The sequence below is a fragment of the Neovison vison genome, chromosome 7, assembly GCF_020171115.1.
Source record: "Neovison vison isolate M4711 chromosome 7, ASM_NN_V1, whole genome shotgun sequence".
In the NCBI taxonomy this organism is placed as follows: Eukaryota; Metazoa; Chordata; class Mammalia; order Carnivora; family Mustelidae; genus Neogale; species Neogale vison.
The window spans coordinates 106,864,698-106,890,178 of NC_058097.1; the positions used below are offsets into that span (position 1 = coordinate 106,864,698).

General features: G+C 51.8%; 1 protein-coding gene across 6 annotated transcripts in view; it reads right to left on the reverse strand.

Annotated features, from left to right (window-relative positions):
* SIK3 (SIK family kinase 3) overlaps positions 1–25,481 on the reverse strand; it is a 246,769-nt gene that overhangs the window by 567 nt on the left and 220,721 nt on the right. The window contains exons 12-24 of one of the 6 annotated variants that reach the window (XM_044257900.1): positions 24,497–24,650; positions 24,079–24,201; positions 20,929–20,999; positions 18,578–18,721; positions 14,681–14,831; positions 13,810–13,935; positions 13,458–13,543; positions 12,884–12,993; positions 11,555–11,894; positions 10,115–10,986; positions 2,449–2,612; positions 1,431–1,563; positions 371–541 (exon numbers count right to left, since the gene is read on the reverse strand). In XM_044257900.1, the coding sequence (XP_044113835.1) occupies positions 384–541; positions 1,431–1,563; positions 2,449–2,612; positions 10,115–10,986; positions 11,555–11,894; positions 12,884–12,993; positions 13,458–13,543; positions 13,810–13,935; positions 14,681–14,831; positions 18,578–18,721; positions 20,929–20,999; positions 24,079–24,201; positions 24,497–24,650 (2,632 nt within the window). In that variant the 3' untranslated portion in view covers positions 371–383. Of the gene's footprint in view, positions 1–370; positions 542–1,430; positions 1,564–2,448; positions 2,613–10,114; positions 10,987–11,554; positions 11,895–12,883; positions 12,994–13,457; positions 13,544–13,809; positions 13,936–14,680; positions 14,832–18,577; positions 18,722–20,928; positions 21,000–24,078; positions 24,235–24,496; positions 24,651–25,481 lie in introns of all 6 variants that reach the window. The other 5 variants (XM_044257898.1, XM_044257902.1, XM_044257897.1 and 2 more) reach the window with 5 other exon arrangements.

A 25,481-nucleotide genomic window follows, 5' to 3' on the forward strand; every position in this document is an offset into this window, starting at 1 on the left:
CTTGCGGGGTTTCCTACTTGGGGACTGAGGTCAAGGACCATCTTCTCCTTGTTACCGTGGCCAGAGGTCCCCTGTCCTCTGAAGCCCTAGCTCACTTACTGATTCTAGGTTTCTATGACACCCACAACACGTTTTCGCCCTGTAATTAAACCAAGGGACTGCGGCCAGCATGCACTCCTTATGTGCCCTACCCACTCCCCAGAACAACCGCACAGCTTCGTCTGACGGAACAGGAAGAAGCGAAGATCAAGGGGGTGGGGGGCGTGGCACCATCAAGTTCACAGGCTCCAGACACAGAAGGAAGCCCTGGAAAGACCAGGAGCTGGCACTGGGCCCGAGGCTGGGTTGGGCCCTGGGAGGCGATACTCACTCTCCGTTTCCTGTTACACGCCTGCCTGTTCCATGCTGAAGGAGACCTCCGGGTGCTTGTAGCTGAGCAGGACGTCTGTAATGCACGTGGATGGGTAGCAAGAGGAGTTCAGATGCTGGCTGCCGTCAGTCAGGTCTGGGTGTTCATGACCCATTAGATTCTCCCTGCATTCTGCAACACCAGAAAGAACATGTGAGATTTGCAGCTGGGGGGGTTTGGGGTGGGAGGTGGGCAAGGGGGATAGAGGAGGACGAGAAATTGGAGCCCCCTGGAACCAGACCCCCCGGACCTGATTTCTAGCTCACAGCAGGCCCTCCGCGTGCTCAGTAGCTGCGGGCTGGGCCAGGATTCTTCCCAGACTCTCCGAGGGTTCCACTTCACCCCGTTCTTTTACTAACTCCCATACCCGCTAACAACCACTGCAGTGTGGAAGCAGACTGAACTGGTCCTGCAGTTCTGCAGACCTGCCAGGTCCCTTCGAGATTTACCTCTCGAAGGGACCTGGCCGTTTCCCTGCTAGCCAGCTCCAAGCGATGTTCTACACACTTTATCCTCACTGAGCCGATTAACGCTCGCCCACCAGCTAGGACCTAGGCTCTATGGTCCCTGCCACTTTACAAGGGAGGACCCTGGGGGCTCAGAAAGGTCAAGTGCCTTGTCTGTGAAGCCTGTAAAGGGCAAAGTCAGGATTTCTTGCAGACTTGTCCATTCCAAAAAGCCTATGCTTTGTATCCCTAGGGATAGGCTCCCGTTACTGGTGCCAAGGGGAGGGAGACCATCCTTTACAACACAATGCCTTCTAATCAGAACTAGAAAAATAGTTACTGAAGCAGTATCTGATTCGCAGCATTACAAAGACAGATGTGATACCCCTGCACTCAACTACAAAATACACTCCTTTGTGTGCTCATTCTTGACGGAGAAAAGCATGAAGGGCTTTGGGTTCAGACCCTGGGAGGAAGCTGAGGCTTCCCATCTTCCCGTGAACCCTTTACACAGAAGAGGAGAAGAGTCACCAGCGAGGAGGGGGGAGGGGTGCCTCACGCAGAAGGCCCCTTACCCTCATTGTCCCCATCCTGAAACTGCTGGCTTCCCATGAGCGAGGACTGACTGAGAACCGCATCTGACATCCGGGCAGAACTGAGCGCTTTCCCAGCCACGAGACTCATTCCCGGCAAGTTATCTAGCTGCACCTGCAGAAAACAATTAGGAAAAGAAGTTAGGATACCAGAGCATGTGCCACTCCCGGGTGACCCTCAGAGCTAGCGGTTCCCTCAAATGGAGCACAAAGGGCAGCCTCGGGGCCCACCTCCCAGGTTGCACCACCTAGACTCCCTCCACGGTGCCTTCCAAATGGGAAGGCTGCAGGGGTGACAGTGAGGGAAGCTGCCTCACCTTCCCCTGTGGGGTGGGCGTGGGTGGGGGAGGGCACGGCAAACCTCAGCTGGTGGCCACAGCCCGTGGCAGCGATACAGCCTGCCCAAACCAGGTGCTGACCCATCCCCAGCACCCCAAGGGCTTGGTCTTAGGACAGCGCTCCACACCCGCCCTGTCCAGCATGTGGCCACCAGTCCCAAGCGGCCACTAAGCATGGAAGTGTGTGACTAGTGTGACTGAGGAACTCAATTTCTAAATTTTATTTCATTTTAAATACACATGTATTTGATGGCCACATGTGTGCTACTGTATTAGACCGTGCTGCCCTAGGGAAGCAAAGTCTTCCTGAGCCGGATTAGCTCCCTGTATCTGAGTAAGTTCAGTGGAGCTGTCAAGAAACTAACCAAGAGCCTAGGGGTTCATCTGCTTAAGCTGGAGCTTGGACAGTGTGGGGACAAGTTCAAGAACTCTGCCTGGAAGGAACAGAGAGGAATTACTCGATTCCTCACGCTAAAGTTGGGAGCACAGACTCAACTGGTCTGTGAGGCTCATTCAAAGCCAAGCTTGCACCGTTTCCAGAGGTGCTGGCCTCTGGTTGAGCAAAATGGAAGGGCAAATGTGACCCCACATTCCCAAGTTCTGTTGTCAAGGTCGGGACTGGTAGGGTCCTACTTCTGAGAAGCAGCAGGGGGCCGACATACATAAGCATCATCGCTGTTCTGGATCGTGTGGTGTCTCTGGAGGGTCCGGGGCCTGTGGTGCTCGCTGACAGAGGGGTGAGTTGGGTACCCAAGTCCATTGTGATCCGGTAGCTCCATTGCTTGTCCTGGAGAACTTCTATCCATGCAGTTCCCTATGACAGACTCTGAGGAGACAGAGCAAAACAGGGTCAGCAGATCTCGAGTTTCTCCCAACATTGTCAACTCCCATCAAAGAAATGTCTGGCCAGAGGCAAAGAGCTATGGTGAGGCCCCCATGGGCATGGTTCGCTAATCCTCGGCTGGCTAGTGATGGTGCTCAAGAGATATACACACCTCTTAACGGAGGGCTATAAAAATTCCCAAGAAAAATTCCATACAATGGTGGTTGGCTGGATCACTCCGAACCTTTTCTTTTTTCTTCATTCCTCTGTTGCCTAGACAGTGCTGTTTCCCAAACCCACAAGCACACAAGAATCTTTCTTGGCGCTTTCAGGAACCTCTACCCTGGAGAACGGCCTCTGTTCTGTGGACGCCTTCTCTCTCCTTCCCTGGCTTCCATCCACCTCAGTGCACCGGCCGGGGCCCCTCTTCTACGGTGTGAACTGCCGTCCCCAGCTGCTTCTGGCTCCTCCGCAGCTAATAATTCTACCTTGCCCTCCTCTCTCTCCTCACACTTACTTTGGTAATATCACCTATTTTCATGGCTTCAACGACATTGTCTCTGGGTAAAGAATTACTGAAACGACGTTTTAATAAAGCTCTAGATCTCTAATTCCAACTATTTACTCCGTATCTTCCCCCAGAGAGCCAAGCAACATCTAACACTTAAAACAGGCCCAGCTCCAAACTCATCAACACCTCCCACCCTGGGTCCTCTTTCAGATGTTAAATCTTGTTTTGGTGCCTGTTTTCGTAACCTTCCAGATGTGAGCTCATGGGGTTCCCTGTTGACTCCTTCCCCCCTGGTTCGACACCACCTCAAGCCTAAAGAATCTACCGCTGCCATGTTGGTCACTTGAGTCCCCCTCCTTTCCAGACTCACTGCTTCCTCCTCTTGGCTGAATTACGGACCAGCCCTCCCCGCCATCCCTGGATCGCCACTCTGCAAAAGTTCACCTTTTCACAGGGTAGCCCGAACAGCTCGTTTCCGCAATGCTGTCCCAGCCCACTTTCCAGCGAGTACCTCGCATTGCCCTCCCCCATGTGCTGGCTTCTAGTCAAACGGGAGCACGTAAGTTTTCTCCACCCACTCACGATTCCATGAAGGTAGCCTCCCTGTGCCCTCTCCCTGGAAATGCGAGCTTCTCCTTCCATTCCAGCCAATCCAAACCAACTTATCCTCCTGGGTCAATCTCAAATGTTAACATCTTGATGAAACTTTCCCTTTCAAACAGAAAAAGATCCTGGCTTCCTTTAAATGTCAGAAAACTTTATAAAACGTTATTATGCTAACATTATTCCTGACACCATGTTCAATTGCGTATTTGCATTAGCTGTTCATATTAACCTGTATTTCTCTAAGAACAAGAACTGTATCTTATGCATGTCTGTGAGCCTTCAGTAGTGTTCCAGAACAGTGTCCTACACCCAGTAGGTACGCAATCCTTAGCTCTTTATAGATTTTAATAAATGCTATCTTCATATGGATTAGTACTGTCAGACTCATGTACCCTATGGACTGGATTTTGGAGAGAAGAGTTCTAGAGGACTGAGTATTTCCTCTTGACCAAGAGTGGTCAAGAAGAACACCAGGACTACACCCAAGTTGACGAGATCCTCCTGGTAGCACTTTTGGCTCTGGTCCTTAAGAGCCTGGCACTTGAACATACAGTTTTGTTGGCTTGATTTTTTTCAGTCGAAGCTCCTTGGCCACCACTTGCCTTATCTTCTGATGAACTCTACCTTGGTGAGACCAGGTTTTTAGAAAGTTGTCAGGAGAAGACACGGCCCTCATGCAAACCGTGCCATTCCAAAGATCTGTTTGAATAACAGAAGTAAAATACACCGCGTTGAGTGTTGGGTAAGGGTTTCAGGTCTCCATATTCAAAAGGTCTCCTACAACAATCCAGGTTGGGCCTGGCTCAGAGGATGGCAAGGAGGGGAACCAACTGACAAGCCCTGACCAGTAACACAGCATATTCTGGAGAAAAAGGAGAGGAGGGAGGCTTCCCAATGGCCAAAGGTGAAGTCAAGTGAGAAATCTTTTGGAAGTTCTCTGAGCAAAGAGGCTAAAGAAAGTTAAGCAGCCAATTCTTTTGCTAGTGAACGCTGAAAGCCAGAAGAGAGGGGAAGAGGAGGGAGCGCCTCTGCCGGGCCTTGCTGCATGGGCCAGTCCTCATCTTGGCCGCACCACCTGAGTCCTTTTGGCAGGCACAGCTCTCGCGCTCACCCAGGACTAAGGAAAATCACAGGCAGGAAGTGGTGCGGCCCAGGCTCTGTGGTTGGCTTTGCCAGGAAGCGACACAAACAGCGGCGGCTTGCTTTCTCGAGGTATTTCCTCATGCCTATCTTCCTTCTCTGACCGCTCACACCATCCACTCACTTCCCTGGGGTTCTTTCCCGCTGGCTGCAAAGCTCATCCACGGCACCCCAGTTCCGTCCAAGACACGCGCACCCCACTGCTGAAAGACTGCCTCGAACGTGAGGCAACAGCAAAGCTAACAAAATGTACATGTTCCAGATCTCGAGAGCGAGCTCCTTCCCACCTCTCTGAGAGTTTACAGTCTCCTTTCCCTCCCTTTTTTTGAGCTTATTTTTTATTCCTGAGACTGGGGTTTCTCCAAACCCTAACACCCACCCTTGTCTGGGCCCTGCTGCTAGGAAGGCCGCCTTCTTCCTGGCCCTCGTGTCCGGGGCCAGCACGCCTGACAAGGGCCACCATGGTGGGGAACTGTGCAGCGAGCCTTGCTGACTCCCCAGTCTAGAGCTCAGGGGCACAAATTTTGGGGTCAGGGAGGCGTGGGCTTGAATCCTGGCTTCGCTAGGACTCCTGAGGAGGGGGGCGTCAGGCAAGCCCCCTGAGACTTACCTGGGTCTAATTCCATGGGTCCCCACAAGCTCAGTGCACTGGGGGAGCTCAGCCAAGCCTGGGGTCACTTATGTACTCATTCCAGAGGTGCTGGTTCTGAGGGCAGAAGGTGTACTGGCCCAGAGGACAAACACAGACAAGGAAACCCTACTTCCAGAATTGTGGGGACAATTCACTCATATGTATGGGAACAAAGGAGTCACTGACACTTTAACTTCCAGAGACTGGTTTAGGAGGTTGGTCGACTCTCTCCCGGTTGAGGAGAGATAGATGTAAGTTAAAAACCAGATGAAAACATGGCAGACTAACAGGAGTCAGGCAACACAGTTTCCGTGGAATCTGCAGGCCAAAGAGCCAGCAGGGCTGGCATCCGCGGCTGGGCAGATGGGTGCGCGGGGCAGAGCGGGAGGCGAGGAGGCATGACCCTGGAATCCGAACACTCGAAGTCGGGGTCCGGCTCTGTCCCCAGCGGTGGCTGTGATTGCCCTCTCTGAAAAATGAGGGCTGCTGGTGCACTCCGAAGACAACAGGGGAAAACCTCTTGGATGAACTGGGAGGAATTATACGAGTCCAGTATCCTTTTTAAGAAGAATGCGGAGTCCTGAGTCCCCAGTCCTTTGTGACACTCCACAGAGACCTGTGCGCCTGCGGGAGGGGTGTGTGCATTTGGGGAGGCGTGCAGGACAGGGGACTAACCTACTGACCGAGGGACAGGAAATCCAGGCTCCAGTCTGGGGTCCCTTATGGCTCTAGAGCAGCTGGAGGAACGGTCAGGCTCACCGAAGGCAACACAAATAACGGGGGAAAGAGGACCCTCTGGGAGCAGCGTCCTTGGGTACTGACCAAAGTCAAGCACAGCGAGTGCGGGGGTGGCCACGTAATCACACGGGGGGCACATACACGGAGGCCCTGTGCGCACCGCCCCCCTGCCCTGGGGACTCTGGGGGCGGCTTGCACAACTCTCTATTGAATCTGTCAATGTTGACTCGCCCTTACTCATTTACTGGGCTCTAAGAGAAAGGAGAGCAGTGTGTGCCTATTCCTCTCAAAGGCTCTGGGGGTGAACACTCCCAGCCTGTCAGTTTCACCCCTCTGTGAGGCCCGAGTCCACAAATATTGCTGAAGCTGGCAAAGCTCGGTGGCAGGGAGGGGAGGGCGATGTGGTTTTCTTTGTAAGTTCAGCTGTGATCTCGCTGTGTAAACTGATTATGCTATTGTACTTATTTATTTGGAGAGTAAAAAAAATCAAGTGCACTTAACAGCACAGAAGGGAGATAAGCCTTCTTCCTCATTCTGGAGTGGCAGACAAGGGAGATCACAGGCAGCATGGGGCATGGACCGTGCTGGAAGGCCACGCTCGAGACAGGCCTCTGGGGTGTGTGTTCAGTCTGGTGTGTTCGGCGCCTCGGCAGGGCCTGGTCCCGAACTGATTGGTAGCAAGCGGCCACGAAAGGAAATAGGAGTATAGCGGATGATCACCCCTGACCCCTGCTCATCTAGCCTTGCGAAATTTCAGCAAGCTCTCGCTCCCTCTATTCCGTTACAATTATACCTCTTCCAACGTTCGTTCTGCAGCGCTTGGGGCTAATGCTGTTTCTGAGCTTGTCTTCCTTCCGCCAGCAGGGTGTAAGCTCCCCGAAGACAGGTTCTTTATCTTTCCATTCCTGCACTCTCCACAGCTCCTACAAGACCATCTTGTGAAACCTAGTCACTCAGTAAACTGCTGAATTTGCTGTCATGGGAATCAGGGAGGAAGGGTCTTGTCACTACACAGAGATGGAAGGGTCATTCAAGGACAGCAGGCATTCCTTTCTGTCCAAAGAGGTAAACAAGCACGAGCCTCCCCCGCTGGCCTGCAGGGGTGTGTGTGTGTGGCGGGGGTGGGGGGTGATAGCATTAGAACCTTTGTTGGCAGAAGCAACAGCCAATTATCGGTGGTTCTTCGGTAAGGTAACACTATGAGCTCTCAAGTTTTTAAAAGAATAGAATCGTGGGGCGCCTGGGTGGCTCAGTGGGTTAAAGCCCAAGGTCCTGGGATCGAGCCCCGCATCGGGCTCTCTGCTCAGCAGGGAGCCTGCCTCCTCCTCTCTCTCTGTCTGTCTCTCTGCCTACTTGTGATCTCTGTCAAATAAATAAATAAAATATAAAAAAAATTAAAAAAAAGAATAGAATCATGTCAGGTTAAAGCAGGAAAAGATGGTGGAGCCACGGTTTCTAATGGAAAAAGGATTGTAACATCCATACACACACACACACACACACACAGAGAGAGAGAGAGAGAGAGAGAGAGAGAGAGAAAGGAGTAACCGAGCTGAGAGCTACGGGCGTGGAATGGAATTCCGTCCTTCTTCTCTGAGGGGGCATTTAGCTTAATGCTCCTCGTTACACAGAGGAGGAAAGGGAGGAGAGGCGATGTGCCAGGCCCTCGGTCACAGAGGAAGCTCGTGTGTCTAAGGTAAGGACAATGGGGACAGCTCAGGGTAAGACGCCATTTTAAACACACAGATGTCCATGCCCGCAGGTGACCAGAACCCTTGAGCAGCACGGGGCCCTCCGAAGCCAGTCGTTTCCCTCTTGCATTATCTCACTACACCAGGTTAAAAAATCACAGTCATCAACCTGTGGCTTTATTCATTAAATACAATTGTAGATGTGGCTTCAAGAGTCACAGAATAGGAACAGATGTTAGAAAGAGACAAGATGGACAGTATTCAAGCAAGAAAATGCCTCCTCTGTAGCTCAGTTAAAGAGAAGTTAAAACTGAGGGTTGCTGGGGAATTAGGTCCCATGGAGCAGAGCAGGACAGAAAGCTTTGTGCTGAGTCGGTTTATGAAGAAGACTCGGTGCTTTCTGGTTGTGCTTAGTAATGCATGGATAGGGAGGGACGTGGGCTTCCCTGAAACAGTTCAAACTCCTGGGCTTTTGAGTAAACGGGTGCCATTCAGCCTAGAGGCCTGCACCAGTCAGACGTACTGAGTTCACCGGTGGCTGCAGTATTTGTAGACGGACATAGGATGGTGGGAGATTTCAGAACCAGGTCACGTGTGGAACGGCTGACAGACCTGGCAATGTTTCAGCTTGGGAGGAAAAAAGAAACCAAGGAGAACCATCATAACCAGGTGGAAAAAAAGGATTAGACTTTTTTGGGGTCCATATTATGGTCCAGGACCAAGATCAGGATAGAAGTGTCAGCAAATGTCAACTCCTGTGGAAGATCTTCATCAGAACTTTCTAGAATAAACTGCCTCAGCAGCCTGGGTGCTTTCTGTCACTGGGAGTGTCCTAGCAGAGGCAGGATGATGGTATCAGGAATACTATGGAAAAGCTTCCTGTGTGAATGAAAGCTTTCCCCAGATTAGCATACTATAGTTGGTATGAAAAGGAGGAGAATAGCTAACCTCTCTACAGGGCTTTCCATGTGCCAGACTCCAATTGCTACTCACATACAAGTTCATTTCATTCTCACAGCAGCCCTATAAGGCAGTAGCTCTTTCTGTCTCCATGTCACCAATGAGACAAATGAGGCACAGATTAAGTAATTTGTCCCCAAGGTCAATAGCTAGTAAGTGGCAGTTGAGCCCAGGAGTTATTCCGTTCCCTGCAGGAGATGCTGACTAAGCCCTCCTGGGTGTGCAAGGCAGTGAGGACCGAGCAAACCTGGAGACCTTAAAGGACAGGACGGGAGATGCGGGTAGCTCCAAGGAGGGGGGAAGATGGAAGATATGCTAGGTTTCAAGGTGGTTTATTCTCTGGATAAGCTCATTTTCTGTGATCTACGCTAATGGGATGGATGTCAGGGCAGCTTTTGTCTTGGACGAGTGCCAGAATGACAGCAGAAGGTTTTCAGACTCTTACTGACCGCCAGTAACCCTGATCTCCTTCAGGATGGAGATGAACGGGCTCGTGCGTTGCACACAGTGACGCAGGAGAAACCGGGTATCTGAGGGTGCTGAGCTATTCCGTGTTCAGCTAATCGATGAGAAGAGCAGAGTAATAACAACGCCCCACCTTTCCATCATCCTTGCGGAGCGGCAAGTGCTTCTGGCATCCTCATGTGTGCGTGCGCACATGCATTATGTCTCAACACGGCACACTTATGAACGTCCTTCTCTTCCTAAATACTCTGCCAAGCACCATCATTCCTCGTGCCCATTTTTCAGAGGAGAAACCTAAGAACCTGAGGGTTTCAGTGATGAGGTTATGGCGTCCGTGATAGAGGCGAGCCTAGAACCGAGGGGTTTTTGGACTCTTGGTCCTGCCCCGTTCACATGAAGCCGTATTTCCTTAGCACTAGCTGATTCTGTTCTACTGCAGCAGTTAAAGTGGGCTATCTTGATGACTGGGAATTCTGGAATCCAAGGAACCATGGTACAACTTAGGAGAAATAGGAACTCTCTTTACCAACTGGATTCTGTAAGCGCCAGTTTCCTACCGCTATCTTTTTTACTTCAAAAGCATACCCCTTTCGGACCTGTGCCCGCTGCCTACACCCTTCTCCCCCAGGAGGTCCTGCAAGTCTTTGGAGGGATTCTTTTTCTCTTAGGAACACAGAGCACTGGCTGGAAAAAGACACCATCCCCGAATTAAGTGAATCCGGGCCGACTGGCCCGGGGCTGCTCACCCCTCAGGGGCTCTTACCTCGGCTGGACACCTTATTCCTACTGAACACGGCGGCCGGCTGATGTCGGTAGGGAGGCATCCCCAACTCCTGCACGTGGCTCACAGTTCCCAGTAAAGACTCGGGGTCCCCGGGTCCACCAGTGCTCAAGAGCAGGGGGCTGTCGTGGCAACCTTTGGTCACTGGGTGTGAGCTCTTCCTGTCCGGGAAGCTGTCCTTGGCCACCTCACAGGAGCACTCGTCTTCCATGCTCTCCGAGCGCAGGAGGGCCGGCGGCTGGGCGTACCCGTGTGCCGGGCTGGGGGGTGCCGCCTGCGACAGGCATTCCTGGGCCCTGATCTGCAGAAGATGCTGCGGGCTGGTGTGGTGGTGGTGATACGAGTCAGCGTTTGGATACGGTAGAGCCTGGCGCTCTGTCATGGCCTGTGCCCCGAGACCGGGAGCCAGGCTCCCCGCGTCCCCCTGGTTCATGTGTCGGAACAGGTCGTGATAGTCCTGCTGCTGCTGCTGCTGCCGCTGCCTCTTCACGAGCTGTGCGAACTCCGCCGGGGGCAGCCGGATGTCCGAGTGGCCACTGAGCGAGTGCCGGGGGGAGAGCAGTCCCTGGAGGATGTGTGGCACCTGCTGGTGTCTCGTATAGTCTGGCGGCGTGGGGGACAGCAGGGCCTGCTGCAGGGCCGACGCCGTGTAGTGCGCTGGCTGCTGATGGGCGCTGGGAGGGAAGGTGGGGAATTGGTCAAGTGGAGGGACTTTCAGGGCTTGGGTTGGAGGGAACCCCACTCCTGTTGAAGGGCTGTAGCTGCTGGGGGAACCCCGGGACGGGTCCGAAAACAGATGGGGGTGTAAGTGCGCCTGGTCGTAGTTAGCAGGGGAGAACCGATTCACGTTCGAGCTGCAGACACAAAAGGGAGTGAGTACCAGGCATCCGCGTGACAAGTACGCTTGACTCCCCTGGGGAATAGCTACTCCTCTTCCTCGGTAGGGAACCCCCACCCCCGAGGACAGGAACATGGGGTGTGACGGGGAAGATGGGGTACACATGGCACCATGAAGGGGACAGCTCCGGGGACAGCTCCAGCTTTAAGAGAGTGACTTGGCCTAGTCTACAGCAGCTCTGAGCTACTAAGAAGCACCAAGCTCTTAGAGTGACAGAGAGGGAAAGAATCCTAAAAAAATGGACAAGGGGAACTGGCATTTTTAGAAATTCCTCCAGTAATAGGCCATGTTGTTCTTTGCAGACAAATAGGAAGGTAGCTCTGTCATTTTCCTTCTCTGTCCCATTATTGGCGCTTTGATACTGGGTCAATAAACAGGTTTTAAATTCATCCCAAACCCACTGCCCTGATGTCAGAAAGGGTGAGATGAGCACAGCCCGGCCAGACTCACCCTCCTTCCCTTCTCCTCTCTCGCCCTGCTAAGGGGCTTCCCCTGACCCGGATCACCTGGACCGTTGGCCTTACCTGTGGGCCTCTGCGCTGTCGGCGCTCAGCTGCTTGGACAAGGGGCGGTGCCCGTAGCTGAAGGTGGCCATCAGGCTGGCCCGGTGCTGCATGTGAGTCTGAGCGGCGCTGGGGCTGATGGGGATGCCTCGCCCGGCTGAGCCTGCAGCTGTCCCCGGCATGCTGCTGAGCATGTCGACGGGCTCCTGTACTTGGATGGTCACCTGCTGTGACTGGGGAGGCTGTTGGAGGCCCAGGCAGGTTAGGGCCATGCTGGGAGGAGGGGAGCAGTTCTCGGGTTGCTGCTGGTAGACTGCACCGCGGGACGGTAAGCCCGGAAACTGGGAGGGCGAAGCAGCGCCTGGAGAGAGAGGAACCTCCGCGTGACCGAATGCCCGGGTCACCTGCCGGCCAGAAGCAGGGGCCGGCGAGGACACGCACACTGACACCATCTAGATCAGTGCTTCGCCAACTGCAGCGTGTGGGAGACTCATCTGGAGAACTTGCTGACGCACAGATTTCTGGGTCCTACCCACAGAATTCTGGGAGGGGTCCAGGTGGGACCCGAAGAATTTGTGTTTTCAGTAAGTGGCTCTGAGAGGCAGTCCTGAATTATCCTTTGAGTGGCTCTGATCTAGGGCAGAGCTTATCGGACTCAAATGCACATGAACGGCCCAGGAGCTTGCTGAAATGCAGACCGTGATTCAGCACGTCTGGGGCGGGACCCAAGATTTTACTTTTCCAGCTGATACCATTGGTCGGCAGAACTGCACATCGAGTAGGAAGGGCCTAGACTAATCCAGACCCTTCAGGGGATCTAGAGCGTGTGGTGTTACTTAAGAGGTTACCAATTTGGGGAGTACTCAATCCTCAGATCACTGGTCTCTGAAGACCCACCCACACAATGCGGGTACACTCACGTCAACCTCCTCCTCAAGCCTTGCACGAGAGGAGCCCACGTACAACGGACAGGCAACCAGACAGTGAGGGACTGGTAGCAGCTTTTTTATCTGGTGGGGTCGGAAGGGGATTTCTTGAAAATACTGGTGATAGTTAACCTTTATTGAGAACTATCTCGTGCCAGAGACTGTTCCAAGTGCTTTTCATATGCGCATCCATTAAATACTAGTATTATCCCTATTTTATATTGGAAGAGGCTAAGGCACGTGGACGGTAAGTCACTTACCTGAGGCTGCACAGTGAAGGTGTCACTGGTACCAGGCTTCAAACCAGACCTGCCTGGCTCGGGTGCCTGTGCCCTTAGCTACCAGTGCACGCCTTTGGCCCTCATGACTAGACTCGTTTTCTGCACGTGGCTTAGCAGGGCTCCGCGCCAACCCCCGCACTCACCGTGAGACGGGATCATGGCACTGTTCATGGGGGGAGGACTGTTACTGGGTGGTCTGAAGAGATGGTTGTTGGGGTGGCTGGGGGGTGGACTTGAAGGCTGAATCCTTAACCTTAAAAAACAACAAAACCAGATAAATATGTAAATTTCCTGAGGTGACAGTATAACCTTGACCTTACTCTCAGTCATAAGCTACACAAATGCAGAAACGGTTTAAGTTTTAATAAGCCTCCAGGCTAGAGAAGCATACATACAGCCCCCCCAACCCCCAGTGTACATAAGACCTATCCATGGCTCAGTTTGCCAGGCCTCCCAGACAAAGAGAGGCAGAGGCCATGTGGGCCTGGGACTTGGCCTGTATGACTGTCAGATTACTCTGCTTATGGGGCCAAGGAAAGGAAGTGACATGGGACTGTATACAGTCAGGATTTCAGGGACACAGCTACCATTGAACCCGATCTCACAGACATTCTTCCAGGATGAATGCTAAAGCCAGTCACTCTCTCCCATCAGAGGCAGGCCAAGGATGGCAACTATAGAGACAACGGCTGAGGCGTGAGACAAGTGATTCATTACCTCTGGAGCTGGTGGGTAAGGAGGGCTGGCTGATTTTCACACGCAGCCTGAAGAGGTGGAGAAGGCTGAGGAGGACAGATAGAATCCTAAACATATGGGGAAAAGGAGAAAAGGAATTGTCAGCTTGAAGATCCGTCAGAGCTGTTCTCAGGAAGGGAAGAAACGGCAAGAACTATCTGTGACTGAGGTTTATGCTTCTGTGGTTCGGCCAAAAGTCTGATGACCTTTCCTCAAGCACGTCAACCACAAACATAACTCCACTCTGCTCTGCGTGATCTCCTCCAAAATTCACAGGCAAATGAGCCTGCGCGCAAACTCCAAGCAAGCTGGAGCTCGAAGAGTGAAGGCCTACTTGGATGTGCTGCTGGAGAATTTGCTGGTGCTGCTCCTGCTGGTAGAGCACATGCTGCTGCTGGGTCTTCTCCAGGGCTCTCTCATCCATCTGCCCCCCGTACATCTTCTGCAGCTGCTCACACTCCTGCAGAGAAAGCAGGTGATACAGGCGGGGTGCAGCCAGGCCCTCCCCGTGTGGCCTCGGCAGCAGATGCAGATCTGCCCCCAAGGTCTCAGGGGCGGAAAGAGCCCCAAGAGAAGAGCAGTGTCCTTAATGAGCAACCGACCCAGGTATGTAGGTATTTGTGTCCCCAGTACGTTCACATTCCGGGCGAACGAATGGAAGACATCAAAGGGTGGCCCGTGGTCCAGGGGGAAGTGTCCGCTGTGAAATCTGCCTACAGAACACCTGTCGCTGGAAGCCTGGTCCTCGGGAAGGCAGAAAGGAGACCGGCCCTTTATGGAAGCCCAGAGGTACGTCCTTCCTCTGGGAGCACCGTTCCATGCCCGGGGAGAGTACTCCAGGTGTTCACAATGCCAAGCGGGCTCCAGCAGGGCCCAGCACCGCAGATGATGCGAGGAATGCCAAGATTGCTTAGGAGTGCCCTCCCAGGGGCTACCCACCGAAACCCATGCTCAGAAATCCCTCCCTAAAAGTCACAGAGACAGGAGGGAAATCTGGGCCCTTCATGGGGGGCTGGATGTTTGAGCCTGGGTTAAGCCGTACATACCAAGGAGTAAGGAAGGAGCGTAAGGAAGGAGCGTTAGGAAGCTACATGGATTGGAACCTCGACACGGACAGGGCAGAGATTTGCCACCCCCGTCCTCCACACGCTACTTCTCTGTGCTTCCCACGCTCCTGCAGAGCTGCCTGCCGCCTCTCCCATTACCTGCTGCAGCTGCTTGATGCTGCTGCTGTCGGCCAGCTTTTCCAGGTGAGCTTTGAAGGCCTGGATGCTCGCAGCCCCGTCTGAGAACCGGCGCACGGGGGAGAAACGCTCCGTGGGGAGGTGCAGGGTGTTGGAGTCCTTGTAGGTAGAGCTGAATATATGGGAAGAGAAGGTTAGGGGCGAGGACTCAGGGGCTTGGACCAAATCACCCAGGGACTGCGGTTCCAGAAGAACGCAAAGGTGGCGGGTTGCACGCACAGCCTGGCACATTCGGCCATTTCCCAGCCGTCTCCGGAGGCCGGCCGTCGCCCTAGCCTGCTGCCCTTCCGAGAACTCCAGCTGCATGGCTTCTATTTCCACTTACCTTAGCGGGCTTACTTTCCATGCCCGGGGAGGTGCTGGGATCAAATACATCCAGTTCTTACACACAGACTAGGTCAGAAACAGAGCTTCTCAGTGGCCCTCAGGCCAAGCTGCACAGGAGATCTGGCTTTCATACCCATGTCTGTCTAGTGCCTTTCGAAACCTCAGATGCACTGCTTGACCGGTTTCACTGAGCAGCGCTCTCCGAATGACCAGAAGGAAACTACGGTCAGCTTTGTGGCAAACGCCTGGCTCGGAAGTCAGAAGTTCTGGGCTAGAAAGTGGAGGGTGGAGGTAAACGGGAAGATTTGGGGACTTCGGATCCCCAGACGGAGACGGCACCCTCTTAAGGAATGCGGGCCTCAAGATCCAGCGTGCGCACGGGGCCAACGCAAATACAGTCGGCCACCGTGAAAATTAACTTCCCAGAGCAGCACGTCTCCCCCCGGCCTCCTAGCGAAAGAGGAATGGTGGGGGCAAAATCCCACCGCTCAGTCCGAATAGAGCCAGTATCTTACGGGAAGAATGAGCTATGGATAAGGAATGCCTAAGACAGCACGGGAGTTAGAAGCTAACACCTCTCCTCGTTACCTAATCAGAAAGAGATGTTTATGGGTTGAGGTAAGCAGATAAAAGACTGCCAAGGCAGCATTCCAGCAGCTGATGGAAAGGATCAGGGTTTCATGTCCAGGGCAGAGATGATCTCACACTGAACTGTGGGTGAAATGATGCACCCCCTTGCCAGCTACTCCCTCGGACCTGAAGCAGAGCGAGTAAGGAAGCGGGTGGACAAGCGAGTTCAAATACAGTGCAGATGGGGAGGGGGCGGGGGCGCTGATGACTGTGTGGAGCAGTCTGGCGGTGTGGCCGTGGGGGCAAGCCCTTTACCCTCTCTCTGCTAACGATGACTTCGGGTTCAGGCTCTACAGGAAGTCTGACAGTGGTGCGCTGATGAAATGAGCACAAACATACGCGTGTGACACAGAAGACGCATGGTTTTGGCAGACACTCTCCAGAAACAGGGATCACCGCCTTCAGGAGTGCTTCCTCGGTACTTCCTATGTCTGCTTCTACTCCAGGGGTCTGCAGCCAAAGCCAGGAAATATTATTTTCTCCTAACATTTGACTCCTATGCTTTCGCTATTTTCTGACGATGGACCCATTTCTGATGGACTCAGAAAGCTGTGTTCTGCAGGGGTTCACTCTGCACAAAACCCGCCCTCCCCCCTCAGAGCCGCTCGCCCCGGCCCGGGGACTTCGTGACTTTTCCAGAAGCTCAGGCTGTGCAGTCACCGGCCCCGGCCAGTCGGACACAGGAACTGGGAGGAAGAGTTCCGACCGCGCCGCTCATTTCGGAAGCACTCACAGGATCCACTTTGTTTTATTTTTCTTTGCAATCACGTTCAAACTCCGGAGAGCCCCGTATCAGGCTGATGTTCCTACTACACTTCTCCAACAGGAACTTGGTTCCCCACCTAGATAAAATCCATCCTGTGTTCATTTTTTTAAAAAATTTACGCTTTACATTTTTTTAGCTTTTAAAATCAAACACTTCCAGGATCTGAGTGATCAGAGCCCTCTTCTGTCTCCATGCTGGACTTCATGAATTATACCCCAGAAGAGGAGATGTCTATAGGCTGTTCTTGGAAAATTTCCTCCGGAAAATGAGAGGAACTCAATCATCTGTCTAGGCCACCCACTTCCAGGGTTTTCTGGCCCTGCAAAGGCGCGCTTGTCCTCTGCAGATTACCTTCAGTCTCTGGTGTTGCCGTGTCTTTACAGGAATCCCATCAAGACAGGCTGAGCGTGCAGAAGTGCCCCGCCTGGCACAATCTGCCACTTGTCAAGCACTCATTCCAGTTCAAACTGGCTTGGCCACAGGACACCCTTGAAACACTCCACCACGAGTGTTCACACGAACACAGACGGCAGACACATTTCCAGCAGGCAAGGCCTTGGCGGTGACGGTAGGCAGGGTGGCAACCACACACACACGGAGCTGTGGCCGACGTGGCCGTCCTCACTAGACACACGGAGACAGGGGAGAGGACCCGTGATAGAGGCGGACTGTGGAAAGGGGCTGACCTCCACGTCTCCCCGACAGGAGGCTCTCCTGAGGAACACGTACAATGAAACGAGGATACCCGAGGGGCTTGGGCTGAACAACAGACCCTGACAAAGGCGTGGCAGCTGGCAGGCTGTGGGGGCAGGGAAGACAGAGACAGGGAGCAAAAAGAAATAAAGGTTCTGCTGGGTAACGGTGGCGGGCTCAGAGTTGTTGAGAAATCACGGAAAACTGACGCCGGGGTGTTGGTAGCAATGACGGGCTGGGTATGTGGCGGGAGGCACCTCTCCAACCATCACCCCGAGTCCCTTCTCTTGCAGTGCCCTCACCCTTTAGGTCCTGAGAGATTTTCCTGAGGAAACGACTGCCTCTCTGCACCAGCATTTTGGTTGGAGAGCTGTCATTCCCACTCCTCCGACCAGACCATTGTGACGGTTATTCAAGGTCATCTCTAATAGCTTATCTCCCTCCTCTCGGAGTGCCAGCAGGGCACTCATTCAGTCTCCCTCAGCGCAGAGTCCACGGCCTCTGCTGATTATAAGGACGCCTGATGGGTAACTCGCCACAATAAAAACGTTGTGTCGAGCTCGCTAGTGTGAGCTGGTTGTGAGACTTCATGACAACACCGTTATAAACTTCATCTCCTCGGAACCTGACTGCTTTTCTCGAGTAAGACTGCTTTCATAGTCCTCCCAGCATGACTGACAGGAAGTAAGCTCAGCGGCTGGTGGTGCCCTGGAATGTGTGGCCCACGAGCTTGGGGACGGCTTTAGAGGGGATACAGCTAAGGATCTGAGTCATTCACAGAAGGTGATCACCTTCTTAATCCCGCCAAGTGTCACGCCCCTGAGCTTCCAGGCTCACTTGGATTCAGTTGTAGGAAGCTGTCTCAGCCAGGAAGGTGAAGCTTGTTATTTCTTCAAGAGGATGAATTACAAATCTAAGAGAGACCTAGTAAAAGACTCCAGCAGTCAGAGTGTTGTTGCAAGAATGACTGCTCGAGCACCACACTCAAGAGAACGCTGTACCTCTGCTCTACCGTTCACAAAGGGATGTACCTTCCTGCATGTCCAAGTTCATCGTTCAGTGGTAACATGATAAGATACGCTCATTCTTTTGAAGGTGATGGGTTACGAACGGTCAAGTCTACCGATAAGGCTACAAATCCTCCCATGTCCAGCTGTCCTCTGAGAACTTCACCTCCTCGCAGGTTTCAAGTTCAAGTTCATCTACCAGTCAATTCCCGGAATCACGAGAACCAACTGCAGACCAGAAACATGTTTACGAGGTAACGGGGAAGAAGACTCTCACACGGCCCTGTGCCCTGCTTGGTGCAAGGAGCTGAGAAGATGTGAGCTCAGGATGCTACTGAAAGCCTCGATGCTCGTCGCCATCACTTGTAAGATTAGCAAGAAGGGTGTCTGCCCGATGAGCCTCAAGGAGCTCACATAGCTCATGTGGCTACTCACCGATGCTGATCAGGTACCAGGTGAGGGGGCCAGACCCGGGAACGGAAAGGCTGCTGTCCTAGCTGCCGTTGTAGGTCCGGTGGGATCTCAGCTGTAGGGTTGGTCATGGCCAGTGTATGTCTTTTGGACCTATTTGCCAAGTACCTGCAACAAGCAGGAGCACATTTCATAGTAAAAAAGACAGACAGGAATATTCCTCTGCAAGAAGCATTAGAAGTTAATCCAAAGCACTCAGAATGAAACAGTGCCAGAGCTCAAAAAGGGCTCCATGGCAAACAGACCCCTGGCTGGATGAAAGAAACATGGCCAGCTGGCCAACGAAAGCGGGCTTCCCACTCAAGTGGCTGAACTTTGAACCTAAGAGTAAGCCACTAAGAGAAGAGAGAAAACAGATGTAGCTCACAAAGAAGATCTATTTTCCTTCCTTCATTCCATTAGCTAGAAGGATTCATTTCCCACTTGTTAATTTTATCTTCTTGTCCCTCCAAATGTCTAAAGTACAAGGCAGAGGAGATGAGCCTTAAGGATTATTCCTAGAGATGAGCCAAGAGAGATAGATATTCAGAAGGTCTCCACATGCGTCTCTAGACCTCACCGGCCCCCCGGGTCCTCACTTCCAAGTCACGGCAAACAGATCCTTCCACTTGAGGATGAGGGATTTCCAAAACTACCCCACGGCTCATGCCCCAAGATTGTAATTCAGTCATCAGAGAAGAAAAACTGATGTTGTCCCAAAGGAACCATATTCTCTAGAGAATGAAGAAATGAAACCACATGAAATGTTCAGAATTGTTTTTTTCTAGGGGGCAAGAAACAGAAGTTTCAAGGCGAAGGAGTGGACAGGCTGATGACTTTGATTCTAAAGCTCTATCGGGTCTATTACTAGTTAATGCCAAAAGTAAGCTATGGGTCCCCCTGCCTCTAGCTGACGACTTCTTCGGTCACTGCTGCTCTTCTTGGGCACATGTAAAAGAAGCATTATCCCTATCCATGACGTCAGGACTGAGGGGCACTTAACCCCTTAATGCTAGTCTAAAGAAGAAAGAAGGTGGAGCCAGAGGAAGTCAAGTCCAAGGCAAAGAAGACAAAGTGAGCCGCCATTGTCTAATTAAGGGAGAAAGGCAGGAAGTTCCCTAATTTTTTTTTTCAGGACACCAGCAGGGGCCCATTTGCGACATCAAATACCCTATTATCAGCAAACTATAGAGACAACAGCATAGAGGGAAAAAAAAAAGGTCGTGATGATTCTTCTTCTATTGGCTAAACCGCAGGAGGAGCTGACGGGCCTGCCAGCACCCTGCTCTCCCCTCTTCTTTCTGAACCGCAGCCCTCATACAGAGCTACGGCGGTAAAGAAGAGAGTACCGGCCAGCAACCGTCAGGTTCCGAAAAAGTGGTCTTGCTTTGTTCTTTACTGCTTTGCCCAAGTATTTAAGCTAAAAGTAGTTAACAGACTATAGGGCAATTAGTGGTATGTAAACTTGCCAAAGAGTGAGCCATGAGTGGTTTAATACCCATTTGATAAAGACACCCAAAGTTCCCCCAGGAGCCCATGAAAACCATTTTATTTCAACTTCCCTCAAGGGAAAAACATATAATTTTGAAGAACACCTGTATTTCTGGGAAAATACATGCTGGATTCTGGTCAAACCCCCCTCCCCGGAAAATAAGAAAGACGACTCCCACAGGGGGGCATGCACGGAGCTGTGGACCACGGCTAACGGGGCTGAGGGAGAACGAACAGTACAGCGTGCCTGACGGTCACTGCCGTTTTCTGTGAATTAGGCATCTCTCACCAAGGTTCTGCAAACAATGGGTATTTGCGTTTGTCCCTGGCCCGAATCCCATATTCCTCTTTTCATTATCTCTTTGTTGGCACGGGGGACGGAAGAAGCATGCAGCAAACAGTACAAGAGGCATTCATTCTCCTGGGAAGGAAGAGTCCATGCCAGAGGTCCATGGCCAGACTAGCTAGGATCACTGTCATCCCAAATCTCCAATTCCTTTTCAGTAAACAGTTCTTGGCAGGTAGGAGCAGGCTTTGTGCCTTGTGAATACTATCAGAGTTGCAATATGAAGGCAGGGGGCAAATAAGGAGGGAGGAGAGAAAACGTTCTCATGGTTATTGCTGTCACTTAGGGGACTTCCAATGGCGCTTACAGAAATGACATTTTCTGGGTAGTCTTCTGTTACTTCCATGTGGGGAGGAACATGCCATCTGGCTTGAGCAAAGAGACCACACAAATGTTGAAGCTGCACTGTACCACCTCCTTGGGCAGAGGTGACCTTTCGCTGGTTGCAGGGGGAGCCTGCCCAAGGGCGTTCTGCAAGCACTGCCAGATGTCACATTACCTCTGCACGGCTTCCTGATCTGGCTCCCCGTCCGAGCTCTCCTCGTCCACAGGGGTAACTGCTGGCACTGCCTGCAGGGAGACAGGAAGGAAAAGCTCAAGGTGGCGCTTCTTCTGGAATATGCTTGTTCTGGAAACCCGGCTGGGGACAGGCCTTTCTGTTTGTTTTATTTACAAAACTCTTCTAGGGCCCCCGGTTTATGCGGAACTTTCATATGCCTCTCTAGCTTTCCATTTTTACCTTGCTCAGGTGATTTTAATTTGCATTTCTTCCTCTGATTCATCTCCGTTCACTCATCCAACAAACAGCTGGATGCCTACCATGTTCCGGGACGAAATGTGAATTAGCAAATACAGTTCTCGCCCTCATTTTACAGTCCCATGGAGGACAGAGACAAGGAAGCAGGCAATCACAGGGTCCTCTACTGGGGCCCTTGGGCACCGAGGAAAGCATCTTGGAGGATGTGACACTTCACCGAAACCTGAAGGGTAGGCAGGAGCTGGCCATGCAGAGAGGAGAAGGCTCACAAGCCTTTGGGGTTTCTAGGCTGAGAGAAAAGAGAAAGCCTGAAGGTGTCTGAAGGTGTCTGAGGGCCTGAAAATATAGTAGGAGCTTGTTTACCTGAACGTCTAGGAACTGGCCTGCTGTTTCGTATTAGTGTTATCACCAGCGTTTCGATGCCTTTTGTGCCAAAAAAGCACCATGGTTTTTTAAAAGTACACTTTGGTACACAACACAGAATTGTGTAGTTGCAATTCAGTGCTTTAAAAGAGCTACGCCTTGCCACAACACGTACGTGGCATGCATCACTGTGGCTCTCCTCTTCTACGTGAGAACTTTCGTGGGCTGTGCACCCTTCACAGCCCCTCTCAGCCTGGGGGCCCACATAGTCACCACACCTCAGGCACTAGACCAAAGCAAGTCCTACTTTGATTATTATGAAAGAGCCTTTTAAAACAATTGAAGACCATTATAAGACAGAATGAAAACTTTGGGAATAATTTCGTTGTTTAAATGCCAGGCTGTACGGATCCCTTACTACAGTTCCACGAGACTAGAGTGAAAAGGGTCAGGCAGGAAGGGGCGACAGGTGAGGCAGGAGAGGGAGGGTGGCCAGTTACGGATGGCCTGGAATGCCACATTAAGAAGTATATTTTGAGGAAGAGTGGTGGTGATTCACTACAGGATTTTCGGCAGGATGTGATGTTACAAGGTGTATGCTCTAGAGAGCCAGCTTGCTTGAGTTGCAGTGTAGAAAGGGCTGGTGGTGGGGATGAGGAGGAAAGGCTGGAGGCAAGGAGGCTAGTGAGGAGGCCCCTGTGTTAGTCTCAGCAAAGGATGACAGTGACGAAAGGACGGAGCAATGGAGGGGGACAGACAGAAGATGCTGGGTAACTGACCGGATATGGGGAGGAGGGGGAGGGAAGAGTTAAAGAGAAATTCCACATTCCTAGCTTGTGTGACCAGGAGAATGACAGTGCCTGTCACTGCCTCCCAGGGGGGAGAAATAGGTTACATGCAGTCATCTGAGGACATGTCAAGTTCAAATCTGAGGACATGTCGAGTACTAGCGGGATAACCAACTAAACCCACGCGGTCGGCAGTCATCTATACGAAGTGGAGAACTCGGAAGAAAAGAGCGTTCTGGGCTGGAGATCATTTGGTTAACAGAAATCATGGGAGCAGACAAGATCAGCCAGACAGTGTATGCAAAATGAGATGGAAACAGGACCTAAGATAAAATTGGGGTTTCACCAACTTCAAAGAACAAGCAGAAAGAGAAAGTGAAAAGGAGAGGCAGGAAGAAAATGAGAATGTGGTATCACAGAAGCCAAAAGAAGGCAGTATTTCCAAGAGAAAGAATGGTCAACAGAGACTGATATAGTTAGAAGGCCCGAAAGATAAAATACATCCACCGGATTTATGAACAGAAGCTTGTTAGTGACCTTGGTGCAAGCAGTTACAGTGGACAGAGGAAGTCAGTCCATCTCCCACAAAGCTGTTCCTGGTCCTTCATAACCTGCACTGATCTGGCGGGTCCCTGAATGCCACTGCCACCTCCTGGTCCAGGAGAATCACTCGGGCACTTACTCACACATGGTCCTTCACTGTTATTCCAACACTGAACATACGCTGATCCTGTATTCTCAATATGATGAGCCAACAACTATGAACATGATCTTTTCCTTTTCCCAACAGGCTTGTTACTGAAAGGGTGGCCCGTGCTGGGCCCATATCAGTCCACACACTGTTTTGTTACCAATCCGTGACAGGGTTAGTACAAAAGTAAAGAGTAAGCTTTTAGAAACTTCTAGAGCAATTTAATGGGGTGATTTTGTCTGCTGAAAATTTAGGTTTTAAAATATTTTTCTAACAATTCACTTTTGTTGTATTTTACAAAGGTATTAATCCCATAAGGGGTGGAAGGGGAGAAAGGTCCTCCACAAGCGGTAGGTTGAGAAGCACTGCTCTAGAAACACCCAGGGAGGGCTGTGGATATGATTAGCACCCATTCGTATGGGCGCGTGAGCATGAACGAACGAACGAAGGTTTACCTATGACAAGAAAAGAACTGAAAATAAACAGAACCTAGCAGAGGAAAAGAATCTTTGAATGTGACCATCATATATATTAAAAAAGATGGGGTTGAGAGAAACCGCCTGATTAGGTTAGAGCTTATGAAAGCCAAATAATTGAGTGAATGAGGTTGTACCAAAAATGCAAAGCAGTGCTCATCAATGGAGAACTGGGGCAGTTCGTTCTAGAGCAAATGGTTAGGCACCAAGGTCCTTGGGCCAGGAGGCGTTACCAGGAGAGGGCTGAGTCCGTCAGGCCACAGGGACCCCACCTCCGGGCTGTAGGGCTGTGGTGGCACCTAGCGCGGAGCCCGGAAGTGGCCCACTGAGGATGAGCCTCTTCAGGCGCAGACTTCGAGTGGCAGCTGTTTGGTTAAGCAAAGAAGTTAGCCAAAAATTAAGTCTGGAAAATTCTACGAGCCTGAAGAAAATGGGAATACACTGAGCACCATAAGCTTAGAGGAAGAAGAAATTCAGACATCTAGGTGGGTGACCTGGGTTCCCAGCCGCAGGCCCACAGCTTCTTTACCAAAAGCCTTTGAGAAAGTAGGCGGGGCCTCTTGTCGCTACTCACTGGTGTCATGGTGACAAGTGGGGAGGGTCCCCGTGGGCGCTTCAGCAGCTGCTGGGCATGTAGCTGGATGTTGGCTCCTCCGTCTGATGCCCTCCGGCCGAGGGGGCCCATTCCATTCAGCAGCTGTAGGGTGGGCGGCTGTAAGAGGGATTGCTCCTGTCGCAAGCAGAGTGGGCAGGAGGGGGTGGTGAGGAGGGGAAGGAGGTGGGGGAAAGAGCAGTCCGCTAATCCGTGGAAACTAAGGGATCCTCTGAGTATGTAGAGACTGATATTCCCTCTCACCCAAGCTGCCATGCAAGGGATATCGTCCTTCTCTAGAAGGATGTACCCTTAAATCCTGGGCAAGGTCCCTCAAAGTCCCCCAAAGGAAGCTCAAATGTGTTTCTCTGCGGGTAAGCCCTGTCCCACATCTGGGTACCTTGTACTCAAGCTGCCCCGTCGGTTGCAAATTTTGCATGGGCAATAGGTTGTGCATGAAGTTCATGTTAGGGGCCACCTGCAGGAACGGAGCCTGCGGGTTGACTCCAGGAAAGCCAGGCAGGAGCTTCTGCAGATCTTCCAGAACTTCCGTGCTGATAGGAAACAGGATGACAGAGACGTTTGGTTAATTGTCTCACTCCAACATGCTTATATCCCCAAACTGATGAAACTGCTAAATTCATCACAAGTTTTGTTGTGGTGGTGGTGGTGGTGGTTCTTTTAGTTTTTCACTTTCCTCCTGAATCTGCACCTCAAAGACCCCAAAGCGAGTAGAAGCCTGGTACACGGAATGTGGCTCTCTGCCATTTTCCCAGTTGGGACTGGGGATTGCTATTCTTCGTTGCCCAGTCGTGTAAAACCAACAGCTCTGAGCCAAGAGGAAATCCTGGCACCACTCCAATTTGGGTTTTCAAAGCCTGGAGGTGAGTAGCGAGCTTCTGGAGGACACAGACCAACCACTCAAACAATGGCTGCCCGAAGTAGCAACTGATTCACCAGGGAAGGAATTCAATTACTCCCATCGGAGCTGATGGGACAGATAAGTAGTGGACGTGCAGGCTCTTGGGCCCAAACGGTAAGGCTGACAGCACACGTTGAAATAAGAGATCTTTCCGTGAACAGAGTGACACAGGACTCCGCCCCTGTGCAGCTGACAGGGTCTTTGAAGCCAGAATGTTCCCCTATTGCTGTTTGATCATAGGCTGAGAATGAGAAACGTAAAGCAAACAACCAGCCGGCCTCGGGAGGCTTTTTTGGAAATCACTTAGAGAAAAAAGGTTTATATTTATAAGAACACTAGCTTCGCCCCTAATTGAACTCTCAGGAGAACTCTTGCCATAACCTTCTCTTCCCAGCATAGTAAAGGAAATATCCAGAGAAGAGGTAAGGCTATTTTTAATGTTGAAAGTCTTCAAATGTAGAAC